The sequence below is a fragment of the Pristiophorus japonicus genome, chromosome 13 (genome assembly GCF_044704955.1).
Source record: "Pristiophorus japonicus isolate sPriJap1 chromosome 13, sPriJap1.hap1, whole genome shotgun sequence".
In the NCBI taxonomy this organism is placed as follows: domain Eukaryota; kingdom Metazoa; phylum Chordata; class Chondrichthyes; family Pristiophoridae; genus Pristiophorus; species Pristiophorus japonicus.
The window spans coordinates 30,638,378-30,657,963 of record NC_091989.1 but is presented as its reverse complement, the minus strand read 5'-3'; the positions used below and the strand labels follow the sequence as shown (position 1 = coordinate 30,657,963).

General features: G+C 44.3%; 1 protein-coding gene and 1 long non-coding RNA gene across 3 annotated transcripts in view; one reads left to right on the top strand and one right to left on the bottom strand.

Moving 5' to 3' along the window:
* The window catches only part of LOC139278485 (uncharacterized), a 48,796-nt gene extending 34,974 nt beyond the window's left edge, over positions 1-13,822 (bottom strand). The window contains exon 1 of the long non-coding RNA XR_011596278.1: positions 13,628-13,822. This is a non-coding gene — a long non-coding RNA (uncharacterized lncRNA). The remainder of the gene's footprint in view (positions 1-13,627) is intronic.
* Positions 13,823-13,840: 18 nt separating this feature from the next.
* The window catches only part of rint1 (RAD50 interactor 1), a 31,383-nt gene continuing 25,637 nt past the window's right edge, over positions 13,841-19,586 (top strand). For both annotated transcript variants that reach the window (XR_011596277.1, XM_070897309.1), the window contains exons 1-2: positions 13,841-14,065; positions 18,223-18,464. Coding sequence is in view for 1 of the 2 variants with exons in the window: in XM_070897309.1 (XP_070753410.1) it covers positions 13,907-14,065; positions 18,223-18,464 (401 nt within the window). In the remaining variant the exon portion in view is untranslated. The remainder of the gene's footprint in view (positions 14,066-18,222; positions 18,465-19,586) is intronic.

Genomic DNA, 19,586 nt, shown 5'->3' with positions numbered 1-19,586 from the left:
TCCAACAGTTTTCTACAGCTGGCCACAGAGTTTGTGTGAGAGGGACCCAGATGAATAGTTTGTAGAATTTCTGTTTGTCTTGCCATGGGGCAATTCTCATTCCCCCACACACCAATCCATTTTAAGAATTGTGGATTTGTAGGGTAGCAAGACAGCACACTGCTGATTGTGTGTTTTAGCTTTTTGATATCTATTACTGACCTAAACTTGGATATACAGGGCATAATTTCAAAGTTTTCAGATGACACGAAACTTGGAAATGTAAAAGGTGAGGAGTATCGTAACCGACTTCGGGAGAATAGATAGCCTGGTGAAATGGGAAGACACATAGCAGATGAAATTTAACGCAGAGAGGTGTGAAGTAATTCATTTTAGTAGGAAGAATAAGAGGCAATATCAACAAACTGGTACAATTTTAAAGGGGGTGCAGGATCAGAGAGACCTGGGGGTGTATGTACACAAATCTTTGAAGGTGGTAGGGCAAGTTGAGAAGGCTGCGTAAAAGGCATATGGGATCCTTGGCTTTATAAATAGAAGCATAGAGTACAAAAACAAGGAAGCTAAACCTTTATAAAACACTGGCTAGACCCCAGCTGCATATTGTGGCCAATTCTGGGCGCCACATTTTAGGAAGAATGTCAAGGGTGGAAAGGGTGCAGTGGAGATTTCAGAACAGTACCAGGAATGTGGGATCTCAGTTATGTGGAGAGACTAGAGAAGGATGTAACTGAAATTTTGATTACATCGTCGAATGGTTTCCCATAAATTTCAACTGAACTTGTATGCAGCAATATGGAACTTTTCAACCATAAGTTAAATATTGTTCTGAAATCTTCTTGGGCAGTCCCCCAAAGTCAAGGATTACTTGCTTCCATACTAAAATGAGTTCTAAGGTGACTGATGAGACCTCTGCGGGATCTACAGTCTATCATAGGTGGAGTGGTTGGAGGGACGGGTGGGTGGGGTGCTTGATTTTTTGTACGCTCCTTCCGCTGTTTGTACTTGGCTTCCATGTGTTCCCAGCGAAGAGGCTCAAAGTGTCCGGTGCCTTCACGGATGCTCCTCTTCCACTTTGAGCGGTCTTGGGCCAGGGATTCCCAAGAGTCAGTGGAGATGTTGCATTTTTTTTCCAGGAGGCTTTGAGGGTGTCCTTGAAGCGTTTTCTCTGCCCTCCTGAGGTTTGCCTGCCGTAAAGTAGCTCTGAGTAGAGTGCTTGTTTCAGGAGTCTATCGGGCATGTGGACAATGTGGTCCGCCCATCGAAGCTGATCGAGCGTGCTCAGTGCCTCGATGCTGGGGATGTTGGCCTAAGAGAGAATGTCGACGGTGCGCCTATCCTGCCAATGAATTTGCAGGATTTTGTGGAGGCAGCGTTGGTGGTACTTCTCCAGTGCTTTGAGGTGCCTACTGTGTATAGTCCATGTCTCTGAAGCATATCTGAAGCATGGGCAGGTACTGCTCTAGACCATGAGCTTGGTGCCAGGTTTGAGATCATGGTCTTCAAACACTCTTTTCCTCGGGTGGCTAAAGACTGCACTGGCACAGTCAAGATGGTGTTGGACTTTGTCCTTGCTTGATAGTAGGCTCCCAAGGTATGGGAAGTGGTCCACATTGTTCTGAAAAGGCAGACTGCAGCAGTGCAAGGCTTAAAGAAAAATTACTACAGTGAAGTTGGGAGAAAGAACATTTTTGTTTAAATAGATGTATATATTCAGCAGTGGGCTTGAAACTGCTGTTCATCCTGAATCGCAGCAAATATGGAGAAAGGTGTATGAGGCATCTGGAAGTGCCAGTTGCAGTTCAATATAATGGCCCAAAACAAGCCTCCGACCTGCAAAAAAAAATCTTCGAATTTACCTGGTGGTCCGGGAGGTTCAGCGACTTGCCTCGACGTGTAGGCCTGCGTAGAGGCCCATATATCCCAGGGCCACATGCGGTTCGCAAGATGAAAAAACCTTGAGCCAATTTAGGGGGAAAAGAATTCTGAAAAATTCCTCTCTGACCCCGAAGGTGATCAAAAACCAGTTCTGGGAGATAACAATCATCACAAGGTATATCCCCAACATCAAGCTACCTTTTGGACTTGGCGATATCAGTCCCCTCCAGGAACCTCTCCTGCTTCTTTTTGAACGTTTTCAACGAATCTGCACAAGCTGTCAACTTATTTAGAAAAATCAATGAGCCTCTGGGATAAGAGAAACCTCTTGACATCTAACATAGTTCTATGCAAATACAATTTAAACGCATGTCCCCTTGTTCTCCCTAACTTATCTAATTCAAATAATCTGTCCAAATGTAATGTCAAGCCCCTTCATCATTTTAATTACTTCAATCAAGTGCCCCCAAAGTCTACACTTTTCTGGAGTTTTAAAAAGTCCCAGCTCCCGAAGCCTATTGTGATAATCAAGGGTCTTTAAACTATTAATTTAATGGTCCTTTTCTGAACCTTTTCCAGGGCCCCTATTTCCCACTATGTGAGGGGACCAGAGCTGGATATAATATTCTAGATGGAGCCTAACCAAGGCTTACAAGATTATACTGATTGTCCAAGCTATACATCTTAATACTCTTATTTGCTTTCTCTAAAGCCTTTCAGCACTGGTTATTCCTAGCTGCTGCATTGATCTTAAAAATGCTGGCAAAGAATTTTGATTCAAAGATATACTGGTGGCTGATCGGCTGTTTTCTGTTTGGGTGGAATTAAATGTTCAATCAGTAGAGTCCAATAGGCAAAGCACTTTAGAATAACCTGAATCTGCAGAGGCTGGTATATAATCCTATAGTGTCAGATGTTGAAGGCAATTTGGGAGAGTAGGAAGCACCATAAGTATATGGAGGTGATGGGAGAACTTGGGGGCAGGGGGTGTGATTATAGATAATCATACATCATTGGGGTTTCTCTTCATGTTTGTGCCACTGACATTCAAATAAAAGGAGGGGAGTGAAATCTGAAATAAAATCAGTAAATATACCAGGTCATTGAGCATCCATTAAGAGAAAAAACAAGTTAACATTTTAGTGTATACCCTTCAAACTAATACGCAAATTAGTAAAGTTGGGAACAAAGAGAAACAAGATACACCAATTAGAGAGCATTAATGATTAAATGACCTGCAAATTGCTTAATTGAAAACTGCTTAATGTTCAACGGATCATCCTCTGCCATTTCCGCCACCTCCAGCGTGATCTCACCACCAATCACATCTTCCCCTTCCCCTCCCCTCCCAGCATTCCGAAAGGGACCGCTCCCTCCGCGACACCCTGGTCCATTCCGCAGTCATCCCCAGCACCCCCTCCCCTTCCCATGGCACCTTCCCGTGCAAGCGCAGGAGATGCAACACCTGCCCTTTTACCTCCTCCCTTCCCACTATCCAGGGCCCCAAACACTCCTTCCAAGTGAAACAGCGATTTACTTGTACTTTCAATTTAGTATACTATATTCGCTGTTCACGATGTGGTCTCCTCTACATTGGGGAGACCAAGTGTAGATTGGGTGACCGCTTTGCGGAACACCTCCATTCAGTCCACACGTGTTACCCTGAGCTTCCGGTCGCCTGTCACTTTAATTCTCCACTCCATTCTATTCCCACTCTGACCTCTCCATCCTCGGTCTCCTACACTGTTCCAACGAAACTCAACGCAAGCTCAAGGAAAGTACCTCATCTTTCGTTTAGGCACTTTACAGCCTTCTGGACTCAATATTGAATTCAACAATTTCTGAGTGTCCCCTGTCCCGCCCCCCCCCCGAGCCTCTTTTTTTTTTCTCCTTGTCTCTAATGGCAGCTGGTCATTATCCCGCCATTCACACTCTATCTTGACGAATATTTTTCTAACTCCTGGCATTACCATTTGAATTTGGCCCATCATCCCTTTTGTCTCTCCAATCTCTCCTGTCTTCCAACCTATCACAGACTTCCCTTTTGTTCTTTCTTCCCCTCCCCCTTTCAGCCTGTTAAGAATCCGTTCTTTCCGAACACTGTCCAGTCTGACGAAGGGTCATCGACCCGAAACGTTAACTCTGCTTCCTCTCCACAGATGCTGCCTGACCCACTGAGAATTCCAGCATTTTCTGTTTTTATTCCAGATTCCAGCATCTGCAGTATTTTGTTTTTGTAATTGAATACTTTGTTGGTGTAACAGATCACTAGTTGGTAATGGGAAGACATTAAAATAACAAAAGAAGTTAAAAAGAAGCCCACACAAACAAAAAGGCAAGAAAATGAGTCAAAGTGGAGAAAAAGGAAAAAAGCTGAAAATACAGGAAATCTGAAGTGACAACATAAAATTGATGGAAAAAGGAATAAGCAGCCAATACTATGTGTGCAGGCCTTCACCCTCTGCATGGCCAGAGGTGTAAATTCAGTTGTTAATGGGTAATGGAGTGATCTATTGAAGTTTCAAGAAAAAATTCCTTTTCTAGATAAAGCAAGTTTATGTATGTTTGTATCATTGCTACAACTCAATGAAGAGTTATCGAAAAAATGAACAAGAAAATGTTTTCATTCATCAGTATTGGCCTTGTGCTCAATGAAAGAAATCAATAAATAGAAAGATTATGATCTGACCTACCTGTGACAACAGTCTGATGCTGCTTCCGTAAAGAACTGGATATCTATTTTATAATTGCATGTGAATTAGCTCTAAAGATGTTTAATTGCTGGAGGAGTATGTCAAAATATATGCAGTTAATTCCCTTGAGAGTAGATTGTTTGGACACTCAACTTTAGTTCTGTTCCAAAATACTAATCAAAGGTGAGTAAAACTACTCCATCATTGTGAACTTATGATTTTTTTTTAGTAATGTCAAAAGGCCTGTCCCTTTTCCACCCCACATTTTCAACATATCCTTGATCCAATTTGTCTACTGCCCTCTGGAGTAACATCCCTATTTTTTTAACTTTTAGTATTTGAATCCTTTGCTATTTTAATAGTTTGTCCGAATCAACTTCATTAGTTCCCTTCATAATCTTAAAAATTCCCATTAGACCACTTCAAAGTCTCCTCTTACCCTTTCCTCAAAACTTAGGTTCTGATACCCAGAACCCTCCTTACTGCTTACCTCTGAAGTAAAATGGAGACTAAGATCCTAATAATCCATGTGTTGAAATATCACTGCATCATATGTTGCCCGAGAATTAATGAACCTGGGGGAAGATCATCTGTTTATATTTAAATACTACTATCTGTGTACAGATACACAAATCACTAAAAGTAGTGATGCAGGTTAATAAGGCCATAAAAAAGCAAACAAAGCACTGGGTTTCATTTCTAGAGAGATAGAATTAAAAAGCAATTATGTTAAACTTGTACAGAACCTTGGTTAGACCACACTTGGCGTTTTGTGAACAGTTCCAGTCACCATGTAATAAAAAGGATATAGGGACACTGGATAAGGTGCAAAAAAGATTTACTCGGATAATACCAGATCTGAGAGGTTAAACCTATCCGGAAGTATTGAACATGCTGGGGCTCTTCTCTCTAGAAAAGAGAAGACTGTGGGGTTACCCGATAGAGGTCTTTAAGATTCTGAAATGGTTTGATGGGGTAGTTTCCACTTGCGGGGGAGACCAGAACTAGGGGCCATAAATCCAAGATGGTGGCTAATAAATCCAATAGGGAATTCAGGAGAAACTTCTTTACACAGAGAATGGTTAGAATGTGGAACTCGCTACCACAAGGAATAGTTACCACCAGCATCGGTGCATTTAAGGGGAAGCTAGATAAAGACCTGAGGGAGAAAGGAATAGAAGGATATGTTGATGGGATTAGATGAAGAAGAGGGAGGAGGTGCATGTGGATCATAAACATAGGCATGGACCTGTTGAGATGAATGGGCCTGTTCCTGTGCTGTAAATACTATGTAGTATCTCAGATCTTTATTTCAATTATGGGCAAATGGAAGTTTCTCTTTCCTCTTATTTCCCATGGGCTTTAAAGGTATAAGAAAGAATTTCCATTTTCAAGAAACTAGGAACATAGGACATCACCAGAATAGAAAAAGCCATTTGGAATGTCAACCCCTCACTTTAATAAATCAACTCTATCCATATTTTCACCATCTCGCTTAGTCCTATCTCTCCAGGTACGCCACCTGTCCCAAGCTTATATTTGTATTATTTCCTTCCACAATCTTCTAATTTATTCCATATAGCGATTGCCCTTAGTATGAATAGTGCATTTCCTATTTACTCCTAATTTTAAAGTTGTATATCCCCAATTTTAGGATTGACAGTCTGGTTATTGTCTACAATGTGTGTACATTTCTAGAAAGTAAACCAATCACCAGTTTTTTGGTTATGTATAGACTCACTTCTGTGGCTTATGAGGTGGATACTTTGGTCCTTCAAAGCTATTAAAGTTTTCAATAGATTTTAAGCTGTAGCAAAGCAAACTTCATAACTCAAATTGATGACATCTCCTAGCCCCCTCTCTGTTTTTGGATTTGACAAATAGTCGCAATCTATCTCCTAACTACAGGACCAACTTGCATTTATATAGCCCCTTTAATATAGTAAAACATCCCAAGGCACTTCATGGGCGTTATCAAACAGAATTTGACACCGAGTCACATAAGCAGATTTTAGGACAGATGACCAAAAGCTTGGTCAAATAGGTAGGTTTTAAGGAGTATTTTAGATAGAGGAGGTAGCAAGGCAGAGAGGTATAGGGGCGGAATTGCAGAGCTTAGGGCCTAGGCTTCTGAAGGCACGGCCGCCGATGGTGGAGCGATGGAAATTGGGTGTGCGCAAAAGGACAGAATTGGAGGAGCGCAGAGATCTTTGAGGGCTTGATCAGTATAAGCATATTTGGATGAACTTTATCAATCCTTCCCAACTAATTATCAAAAAAGAAAGTCTCTTCAAAATATTTGTGTTTAGTAATTTATTTTTTCAATGCATATATATTTGCATATATATCTGGGGACTGCGAGAAATTTAGAATTCAGCAGAGGAGGACTAAGGGTTTAATTAAGAGGGGGAAAATAGAGTACGAGAGGAAACTTGCCGGGAACATAAAAACTGACTGCAAAAGCTTCTATAGATATGTGAAGAGAAAAAGATTAGTGAAGACAAATGTAGGTGCCTTGCAGTCGGATTCAGGTGAATTTATAATGGGGAACAAAGAAATGGCAGACCATCTGAACAAATACTTTGGTTCTGTCTTCACGAAGGAAGACACAAATAACCTTCCGGATGTACTAGGGGACCGAGGGTCTAGTGAGAAGGAGGAACTGAAGGATATCCTTATTAGACGGAAAATTTTGTTAGGGAAATTGATGGGATTGAAGGCTGATAAATCCCCGGGGCCTGATAGTCTGCATCCCAGAGTACTTAAGGAAGTGGCCCTAGAAATAGTGGATGCATTGATGATCATTTTCCAACCGTCTTATCGACTCTGGATCAGTTCCCATGGACTGGAGGGTAGCTAATGTAACACCCCTTTTTTAAAAAGGAGGGAGAGAGAAAACGGGTAATTATAGACCGGTTAGCCTGACATCAGTAGTGGGGAAAATGTTGGAATCAATTATTAAGGATGAAATAGCAGCGCATTTGGAAAGCAGTGACAGGATCGGTCCAAGTCAGCATGGATTTATGAAAGAGAAATCATGTTTGATGAATCTTCTGGAATTTTTTGAGGCTGTAACTAGCAGAGTGGACAAGGGAGAACCAGTGGATGTGGTGTATTTGGAATTTCAAAAGGCTTTTGACAAGGTCCCGCACAAGAGATTGGTGTGCAAAATCAAAGCATATGGTATTGGGGGTCATGTTCTGACGTGGATAGAGAACTGGTTGGCAGACAGGAAGCAGAGAGTCGGGATAAATGGGTCCTTTTCAGAATGGCAGATAGTGACTAGTGGAGTGCCGCAGGGCTCAGTGCTGGGACCCCAGCTCTTTACAATATACATTAATGATTTAGATGAAGGAATTGAGTGTAATATCTCCAAGTTTGCAGATGACACTAAACTGGGTGGCGGTGTGAGCCGTGAGGAGGACGCTAAGAGGCTGCAGGGTGACTTGGACAGGTTAGGTGAGTGGCCAAATGCATAGCAGATGCAGTATAATGTGGTTAAATGTGAGGTTATCCACTTTGGGGGCAAAAACACGAAGGCAGAATATTATCTGAATGGCGGCGGATTAGGAAAAGGGGAGGTGCAACGAGACCTGGGTGTCGTGGTTCATCGGTCATTGAAAGTTGGCATGCAGGTACAGCAGGCGGTGAAGAAGGCAAATGGTATGTTGGCCTTCATAGCTAGGGAATTTGAGTATAGGAGCAAGGCGGTTGTACAGGGCCTTGGTGAAACCTCACCTGGAATATTGTGTTCAGTTTTGGTCTCCTAATCTGAGGAAGGACGTTCTTGCTATTGAGGGAGTGCAGCGAAGGTTCACCAGACCGATTCCAGGGATGGCTGGACTGACATATGAGGAGAGACTGGATCGACTGGGCCGTTATACACTGGAGTTTAGAAGGATGAGAGGGGATCTCATAGAAACGTATAAGATTCTGATGGGACTAGACAGGTTAGATACGAGAAGAATGTTCCCGATGTTGGGAAAGTCCAGAACCAGGGGAAACAGGACAAGGGGTAGGCCATTTAGGACTGAGATGAGGAGAAACTTCTGCACTCAGAGAGTTGTTAACCTGTGGAATTCCCTGCTGCAGAGAGTTGTTGATGCCAGTTCATTGGATATTTTCAAGAAGGAGTTAGATATGGCCCTTACGGCTAAAGGGATCAAGGGATATGGAGAGAAAGCAGGAAAGGGGTACTGAGGGAATGATCAGCCATGATCTTATTGAATGGTGGTGCAGGCTCGAAGGGCCGAATGGCCGCCTACTGCATCTATTTTCTATGTTTCCATGTAACAACAGAAAATAAATTGATTTACATAGCAAACATTTCATGAAATTCTTGTACCCTGTATTGCTGCGCGTTTATTTCCTTGGAGGTTGGTAACATTATTGAATTAATTAATTGAAAAATTCTGATATTTTTACTGAAGGTACAGGGCAGCCTGCATTCAATTTTCATTGGACATGGAGGTTCACAGCAGCTAAGGCATTCTGGGACTTGTAGTTTGTAATGATATACATTATATTGCTGTTTTTCATTATTACACATAAATTTAAGGACAATTTAATTATAACAGATGGATTAGAGTGTGAATTTTGAGATCCTAAGGATTACAGACAGCAGTGCCTGATATCTGAACTGTTGCTGTAATAATTATAAAAGACTCATGTTACGATTGGAGAACTATTGGTGGGGTTTATGATATAACACTAACCACAAACCCATTAAAACTAACAGAGAAGTGTTTACATTCAACAGTCACATCAAAATAGGTGCCATTTATAAATGGAAACAAATGGCATGTGGGGTATAGACTTCAATGTAGGGGGCATAATTAAGAAGTTTGCAGATGATACAAAAATTGGCCATGTGGTTGATAGTGAGTAAGAAAGCTGTAGACTGCAGGAAAATATCATTGGACTGGTCAGGTGGGCACAAAAGTGGCAAGTGTAATTCAATCCAGAGAAATGTGAGGTAATGCATTTGGGGAGGGCTAACAAAGCAAGGGAATACACAATAATGGTAGGATACAGAGAAGTGTAGAGGAACAGAGGGGCCTTGGAGTGCATGTCCACAGATCTCTGAAGGTAGCAGGACAGGTAGATAAGGTGGTTAAGAAGGCATATGGGATACTTTTCTTTATTAGCCATGGCATAGAATATAAGAGCAGGGAGGTTATGCTTGAATTGTATAAAACACGTTATGTCTTTAGATGCTCTGGTGATGACTCCACGAGGCAATGTATTGTACTTGAACTGCAGTGACCTTAGTCCATTTAATGTAACTCCAGAGTGAGGATCACATGTGGTGGCCGGCCTTTTATACTAGGCCTGGCCCACCTGTACAGGTAACCTACAAGTCTCCCACTGCAGTGCCCTCTGGTGGCACACCTTAGTGACCATACAGCTGGTGTACAAGTTTCCCATAGTAGTGCCCTCTGGTGGCACATCATATGTAATAGTACAGGCAGTAACATATCTAGATACATGACATCACTCTTCCTCAAGTCCTTAGTGCAAATTGCCTTCATGCATTGACTGTGCTCTGGGCTTAGCTCTGTCTGGTTGCCCCTTGGGGGGTCGTCTCCATCTTGGGTGAGTCGGTGGTGTTTTGTTGGCAGTAGAGGTGCTGGTGGTTTCTGTTTGTGAATCCATGACCACTCCATTCTTCCCCCCCCCCCCCCACCCCCCACATATAGATTATGCTGGTGGCTAGTTACATTCATATACATTTGTGGTACAGTTGTGAGGCAAGTACATTTGACTGGTGAGGTACATACTTGATACATACTTGGACTCAGTGCCGGTATGTGAGGACAAACTAGTTCCAGAGCTGCTGGGTGGTGTCCAGGTAGCCTGATGGCGGCACGGTGCCCAGTGCTGGCAGTGGGAACCCGGTTGGCTCAAGTTGCCTGCTCTCGGGGCCTTTGCTGTTGCTCCTAGCATCGGGCAGGTTCACAGATGCCTGTGACCTCCCTGTCCTTTCCTTGCTCCCTGAGGGGCAGTCGTCTGTAGTGCGCAGGGAACTGCTGACTCGCTTGCCTGGGCGTTCTTTGGGTTGGGATCCTGGCTGGTCCCAGTCCCATTTGGGAGGACCGTTGTGGGTGACCCTTCGTTCCCGGGTGTAGCCTTAGGGGCGATAGGGTCTGGGGACTGCGCCTTAGCGTGGTTTGCTCTTTCAGACTCGTGGAGGTTGGTGCCATCAGGTGCCTGAGAGGTGGCGCCGATTGGGGGCAGGGTACGATACCGGTGCCGTTGCCCTCCTGAGATCGCTTGCTCTGCAGCTTGTCTATTTTAGCTGCTTGTGGCCACACTCCATGGTGCATCACTCTGGTCCCAGGGATGCAGGCTACAGCATTGGGTAGCCCGCTGGACCTGTGTGCTCCCGATGGGTGTATGCCCGCTACATGATCAAAATACGGTTGAAATCTTACATCACAGAACATTTCATTACTCATTGTGGATAAGCTGTAGCTCCGATCGCAATCGCATGACTTTTCTTTGCTTATTACGTATATAAATCTCTGATCATCAATTATAAGCTTTACATTAGACTCACAGTTGCTATTACACTGATTGAGAATGTGGAACTGTCCCTTTAAGTGTGGTGGGTTGCTGGCCTCCTTCAAGAGGGCCTTGCTATCTTTACCCCAATCTTCTTTGCTTGATACCACGTGTTGCTCCATCAGCGCTGCACCTCGTGGTCTGGCCACCACCATCTTTTTCTTCAGGGCTTGACCTCGTGGTTTGGGCGTCATATTTCTTCCATCCACGTTGTCGATTGCTGTGATCCTCTTCTCCCCGGGTTCTGCCACTGAAGCTGGGAAGTCGCCTCTGGATCCGATTTTCTTCCTCTAGAGTCCTGCCACTGGAGCCTGGAAGGTGCGTTCGAGTCGTCTCAGCTGGATCATCTCCACGCAGTCGTGCTGAGCGGTCTGTGTCTCGGGTGCTGTGATGGTCTGCTCTCTGGTGTCGGATCCAACTTCCGGTGGGAGCTTGCTTTGCCTCTGAGCACGGGGGACGTTGATCGCTGGAGGGGTGAAATCTTCTCAGCTCCAATGGATCTTCTCCATCCACCTTCTTCCGAGTAGCGTTGGTCCATCACCTGCAACAATCCACAGTGGTAACTTGTGCACCATGCTGTCATAGAGTACCTTTACATCCACACTACCAACTACTGGGATAAGTTCATTGGTGTAGTTGCGCAGCTTTGCCTGAACCGGGACCAACTTGGGTCATTCAGCTTGATTGTCCCATAGCCTCTCAAAGGCTTCTTGATTCATTACTGACTGGCTCGCCCCCGTGTCCACTTCCATGAAGACTGGAGCGCCGTTTATCTTGTCTTCCATCCTCACGGGGAACATTCTGTGGTGCAGGTAAACATTCCATACACCTCATTGTGGAGCTGAGCTGCCTCTGACTATCGCTTCATAATCCGCGCTGGATTCATGGCCATCTGCAGACTCTTCATCAACACAGTGAGTCATATTTCTTTTACACATTCGCTGGAGGTGGCCCTTTGTTCTGCAGCCTTTACACACATAGACCTTAAAACGACACTGGTGAGCCCTGTGATTCCCTCCTCAACGCCAGCATGGTGCTAATCGATTAGCCCCCCTTGGCGGACTCTGAGTTAAAGGACTCGGGGACCTGTTCTCTCTCCCCGAGGAGATTCACGTTCTACAGTCCAGCCTCTAAAAGGCGCCATTCTGTGTTCAATACTTGCCGGGCTTGAGTCCTGAGGATGAGTCATTCGCCTGGAGCCGCAGGTTGAGGTCATGAATGCCTGGCTCATGGTGATGGCCTTCTGCAGTGTGACTGTGGTATCCGCAGATAGTAACCTGTGAAGAAGGCCCTCGTGGCCAATTCCGATGACAAAGATATCCCGCAGCGCTTCGGTGAGGTGGTCGCTGAAATCACAAGGTGCCGCCAGCCTCCTGAGGTCTGCAGCATATTTCGCGATTTCCTGGCCTTCGGGCCGTCGGTGGATATAAAACCGGTGTCTGGCTGTGAGGATGCTCTCTTTGGACTTGAGTTGTTCTTGGATCAGTGTTACGAGCTCCTCGTACGCCTTGGTCATTGTCTTCGTTGGTGCCAGCAAGTCCCTGACGAGGCCATAGACGGTGGGCCCACAACTGGTGAGCAGGATCGCTCTGCGCTGATCAGCCAGTGTGGCCGGATCATCGCCTGCCAGGTCGTTAGCTGTGAAAAATGATCGAGCCTCTCCACAAAGGTGTCCCAATCATCACCATCAGCGAACTGCTGCAACGTGCTAAGGTTAGCCATTTTCGCGTCGCCAATTGTTATGTCTTTAGATGCTCTTATAATGACCCCACGAGGCAATGTATTGTACTTGATCTCAATCCATTTAATGTAACTCCAGAGTGAGTATCACACATGGTGGCCTGCCTTTTATACTAGACCTGGCCCACCTGTACAGGTAACCTACAATTCTCCCACTGCAGTGCCCTCTGGTGGCACACCTTAGTGACCATACAGCTGGTGTACAAGTTTCCCATAGTAGTGCCCTCTGGTGGCACATCATATGTAACAGTACAGGCCTAGATACATGACAACACTAGTTCGAGTACTGCGTACATTTCTGGTCATCACATTACCTGACAGATGTTATTGCACTAGAGAGGAAATTTACGACGATGTTGCCAGGACTGGAGAATTTTAGCTATGAGGAAAGATTGAATAGGCTGGGGTTAGAGCAGAGGAGGCTGAGGGGAGACAATTGAAGTATATAAAATTATGAGGGGCCAAGGCAGAATGTATAGGGAGCACCTATTTCCCTTAACAGAAAGGTCAATATCCAGCGGGCATAGATTTAAAGTAATTGGTAGAAGGATTAGAGGGGAGTTGAGGAGAACATTTTCACCCAGAGGGTGGTGAGGATCTGAAAGTAACTGTGTTAAAGGGTGGTAGAGGTAGAAACCCGCATCACATTTAAAAATCCATTGGATATGCACTTGACGAGGTAAAGTTGGAAAGTGGGATTTGGCTGGATAGCTTTTTCAGCCGAAGCAGACAGGTAAGTTTCTATAATTCTATACCTGCAGCAGAAGCCGGGTTGAGGAATGGAGTCATTGCCACCTTTAGGATAGCGGATTTGCAAAGTCTCCTCGCTGATGAAAGGTCATCGGCCTGAAACGTTAACTCTGTTTCTCTCTCCACAGATGCTGCCTGAGCTGAGCGAGTGTGTCCAGCATTTTCTGTTTTATTTAGTCTCCTCAACGCTCCAGGCTGCGGCCTCGATGCCGCAGTCAGCCTGCAGACCGTCGCCGTGGTAACCGGCTGGGTGCCCGGATCTGGTGAGGTCACACGCCACTGCAATGGCGGCGGAGGGGCAGCCCGGAGAGGAGAGCTGCGAGATAACGCAGTACGTGGCCGAGTTCGTAGAGAAAGAGTTCGGAAATGACCCGAAATCCTTAAAGAAGCTCCCCAAAATAACCGAGGAGCTGGCGCTGTACAAAAGAAACCTGGAAGAGCAGGTACGACGCCCGGGCCTCGGGGTTGGGACAATTCATTCGGGTTTAGCAGCTTCTCGCCCCACCCCCCAAAAACCTGCTCATAAAAATAAAACCCACGTACACTGAATAAATAAAACCAGCCGTTGCTAAAATAAATCTAAAGCACTGACACAAGTCGCAGAAATAAGACATCACGAAATCGGAAAGGTGTTTACTTGTGAAACGTTTATTTTATGTATGTTCCCAATCATAGTGCTGCAATCGAAACAATATCTAACAGCGTCTTGATATGAGAGGAATTCCACAACTATAATGCCTGGCTAAAGGCAGTTTGTCAACTGCGAACTCCCGTAACAACTTACCGGGGTTGTAGCAACTTGTTAAAAGGGAATGATTGACTTTCTGTTCAAAAGAGGGTGAGATAATTGAGCGGATTGTGCATTATTTACAGTCTGTTGACGCTTATGTTGGTATATCTGAATTATCGTTGTGCATCACTAATATTTAGAGTAAACAGAATATGACATTTTAATTCTATTTTTCAATCTGTGCTTTTCACCTTAGGACCCTGCAGTGAGTCATTGGGATGATATTGTGTAGTACCCTGTTGTGCGACACAGTGTGACGGTATCCTAGTGTGTGACAGTACCCTGTTGTGTGACACGGTGTGACGGTACCCTGTGGTGTGACAGTGTGACAGTATCCTGTTGGACTTGAATACCACAGATTGGTACAGAACCAGAAGATACGCCTCAGCGGGAGAAGCAGCGACCTTCCCGTGATAATCGGGCGTGTATGGATGATGTACATTCACGCACGAAAAACGGTCACCCAGAATCTAACGGACGAGATAAGAACAGACCTAGGGCTATACGAGGGACTACTCGCAGTGCCCATTCCGCATCTTCCAGAGGATCTAAAGAACCTCAGGAATCCTTTACAGGAGAACATTAAACGGTAGCACGGGCCACACACTGCGATATGTGTGTGCGCTAAGTCTGTGCAGCAGAGCAGGTCTCCAGTCGTCCTGGTTAATCCTTGCCACTGGATAAAGGCCTGGCTCTGTCAAGCCCATGTGGTGGCTGATGTGCAACGGTCACCACACGTTAAAAAAATTCACGCACAGGCACCTTCCACCCCCTCAATTGGAGTTCAGAACTGGAACATCGGGTGCTTCACCGAAACACCTGTGAACTCGTGGAAGCAAGTCATCCTCGTTTGAGGGACCGCCTATGATGATTGTGCTGTTGATCGAATTTATAAAGGGCTCAATTTTCCCCAGTGATTTGCGCCGTTTTTTTGGAGCAAGTTGCTCTTTTTGGCCAAAGTTGAAAAACCAGTTTCCCCAATCAATTTGCACTAGCGTAACTCAGTTATGATTTTTTTTAGGTCAGTTTTTTTTCAGCTAAAGGGTGCGTAACCAGCCAATTCTGGTCATTTATGGAAGATTGGCCAGCTGAGAGTTACTCAAGTTCTGCTTAGACCAGCGTATGTGGCCTCTGCAGAAAAACCAGCGGGAGAGTTAAAGAAATCGGCGCAGGTAAATGCAGCAGATGCCCGGACAGCAGCAGCAGCAGGAAAGGGCAGAGAGAGGTGGGTGGGGGGAAGTCTTTCAGGTATAGTTAGGTGCTGGGACCGGGAGGGAGGAGACCATTCGGCCTGGGATAGGGCAGGGGAACGGACCGTGGGGCCAGGCGGCCTGGGCTAGGGGTGGGGGAGCGGACCGGGAGGCCACTTGACCTGGGCTAGGGGCGGGAGAGCAGACCGGGAGATCACTCGGCCTGGGCTAGGGGCGGGAGAGCAGACCGGGAGATCACTCGGCCTGGGCTCGGGGTGAGAGAGTGCACCGGCAAGCTCTTGGGCCTGGACTAGGGGCGGGGGAACCGACCGGACCGGCAAGCTCTTGGGCCTGGGCTAGGGGCGGGAGAGCAGACCAGGAGACCACTCGGCCTGGGCTAGGGGCGGGAGAGCAGACCGGGAGATCACTCGGCCTGGGCTAGGGGCGGGGGAACCGACCGGACCGGCAAGCTCTTGGGCCTGGGCTAGGGGCGGGAGAGCAGACTAGGAGACCACTCGGCTAGGGCTAGGGGCTGGAGAGCAGACTGGGAGACGACTCGGCCAGGGCTAGGGGCGGGAGAGCAGACTGGGAGACCACTCGGCCAGGGCTAGGGGCGGGAGAGTGCACCGGCTAGCCCTTCGGCCAGATACAGAGAGAGAGATTGGAGAATTAAACCGGTGGGAACCGAGAATGGGACTGGACCGGGTGCAAGCCCTTCGGGCAGGGTTGGAGGTAAGTTGGTGCTATATATTTTTCAATTCTTTTAATGTATTGGGAGGTGGCTGTCTGCTTCACTTTGCAGCCTCAGCTTGCATTGTGTCCCTGGTTACTATGACAACCCAATCTTTTTGGCGCAGATCAAGGCTCCACCCCCAAAACTAAAGGTCGGGTTACGCCAGGCCAAAACTTAGACTATTTTTTTTTGCGTACTTGGGCCCCAAAATATCAGGCGTAACTCTTCAAGTACGCCAAAAAAATGCTTTGGGGAAAACTGAGCCCATAGAATCTGTGTACGATTTTGGAAGTCTAAAACGGAAATATTAAACTATCACTTTTTGTTATATTTTCTGTCAGGCCATTGCAACTATTAGCAGACTGCAGGAAGGTGTGAGAGTAGCTTAGTGATAATTCCTTTTTTTTATTGTCAAGAAGTGGGTGACACATTTGTTGCTTGTCCCAGTTGTCATCAGAAGGTTTTTACAACTGAGTATTTAGTTGATAAGCTGCTTCAGAGGGCCACATAGGGTGGGACAGGAGTTTCATGTAAGCTGGACCTTTATTGACATTAAGTGAACTAAATAAATGTTCACAACAATCTGATCGTTTTTAATTGTCATTTTTCTTGGTGCAAATCCACAGATGATCCGATGTATTGAATTCGGTTTTGGAACTTGGCATGGTGTGACTTGACGTTAGCTCTGGGTTGCTATTCCAGTAACGCTACATTATTATAATAATTGAAGTTACAACATTGTCAATGTGTAACAATGACAGGTCTGCTTGTTGGATAAGTATATTATTCGGCAAGTTCCTGATATATTGAATGCTAATAAAAGTCAGTTGTGATTTGGTACATTATGTATTTTAATTCATTTAGGTCTCATTTGTTGGTGGTAGTATGATTGCTGGAAGGGTATTTGTTGTATGGTTGCAATTTTCTGTAATGCAATGCTTGGTTAAAAATAACAGCTTTTTGAATTTAAACCTGTGCATGCTGTGTTAATCCCCTATATGGAAAGAAAATTTTCCTATAAACATCACAACTCATCAGCTGAGCAGTGCATCTTTTATGTGTTATAAATGATCAGCATAAACACTCCTGTGTGGGAATCTGTAATAGCAATTTTATTTTGCTGAGGATTCTGTCTAACATGGTGTACAGTTATAAAGAAAACACATTTCTCTCTTTACCTTTTTGGGTCTCCATGCACCATCCTTGGCTAAGAGGGTGTTCAATTTCCTTCGGTACTGCTACTTTGAAATTAGCTACTCAAAGTGACTGCCCCAACATTTTTGCCTGCCTGTGGGTAACTACGTGCCCAGCCCCTCCTCTTGGGCACCTCTCCATCACTGAGAATGGGTATCTGGCTGCAGCTCTGTTCCTGCACCTGTGATTCCTAGTGAGCTATAACGTTGAGCTGCTTGTTGTCTAAAATTTATTTTCTGAAGTGGGTGCTTGTCCTCCTGTTTTTTTTATTTTCAAAGGAATCCTGGATTATCTGGAACTTTACAATTATAACTTCTAGACCAGGAACCAAAAACATACAAGAATTTGAAACATCAAATTTTGAAGAGTTTCAACAAACATATCCAATTACTATAATTTAAAAATGCACACTATGATGAAACGATATACAGAACTTCCTCAAGTGAATTTCTGAAGTTTACTATTTAAGAAGCTATCTCTCGTATGGCGTGTGGGTTTGTCCCAGACTGTTAAACCACCTTTGGTGGAATTTGCTCGTGCATTATGAATCTGTGAGAAAATCCCACCTCTGATCTTAGCCTAAAACTAAAAAAAAATGGTGATCATGTACTTTTGAAGTAAACATTTCTAAAGCACACAATATTACAGATGTCTTTATTATTATGAACCTTATCTTGTTTAAAATTAACATAGGTTCTTACTGTCTCATCTGAAGTACCAAAGAAAATTGAAAATGCATTCAAGAATGCTGAAAACTCCAAAAGGTTACTAAGTGATTTACTTGAGAAAGAGACAACTTTAGCCAAATCGATCAGTGGTCATCTAGTAATAGCCCAACCATGGATGGAAGAGCTGAAGGTGTTGATTGGTCAGATTGAGGAGATTGAGCGGCACCTCTGGTACTTGAAATGGATTTCACAAATAGAGGAGTTAAGGTAAAGATGCCTGTTCCTGCAATGATTCCTAATTCAAACAACAACAACAACTTTTATATAGCGCCTTTAACGTAGCAAAACGTCCCAAGGATGGGTTTAAAGTAAATCACATTGAGGAAATCTTACTCACTATCAGCTACTAAAGGATTACTGGCATACATGTAAAGAGAAGATATCAGGGATGGTGCTTGAGGAGCTCTATGGTGACCTGATGCTGCTACTCCTGGGGAGATTGTCAACTTCTATAACTTTTCAAGCTTGCAGAAGACTGTTCATGCCTGTTTCATTTTTAATGATTAACTACAAAATTTAGTTCAGTTCCATAAAGCAGTTCAACTTTAAGCTTTGTTCTTGCTTGATCAAGTTGTGAAGCTGAATTTTCATTCTTCACAATTCACAGAAGTATATTCTTGAACTGAACTGGTCCGTTTTGTTAATTATATTCTCGTACTTTTAAATTAATAATCCAGAAAAATGTAACTTTGAGTCTGTAGAATCTTATTCTATTCCCATGGTTCTACTTAGAATTTATTCAACTTCAAATCTCATTACTAGGAATTAGAGTCTGTGGCCTAGCCAGGATACAGCAGCTCCAAAATTGCATTATATCCATTTGAAAGATCCAGGCCTAGCATTATTCCTCATTGCAAGTTTTACTTGGTTTATTTTATCAGCAGTTTTCAGCAGAATATAAAGTGCATAGCATAAATTAGAAGATGCAGAAATTACAATATCTGAATTCTTTAGTTGACATTTAATTGTTATTCCTCTCGCTCCATATCCCCCCGCCCGGCCTCAAAAAATAATAAGGCAGAATCTACATGTCTCAGAAATTAGTGGAGCCTTTAGCTAATGCTGGTCAGGTCAAGAGTTCAGAATGATTAAACAAATGGGTATGAATGCAGTCTGAAGTCCAAAATAAGCGTGTCATTTAATAGATATATAGTGTATAGAGTATATTGTATCAACACAGATATTTATTGGGTTTGGTGCTCTCACCATGTGACTAAAGTGTATTGCCCTTTGTGAATATCATGGTGAGTTAAATGCCAACCAAATTTCTGTTTTTCACACAGTTTTGTGTTGTTCAAATTATTTTGTGTTTGAGGTGCAGCTTGGTAT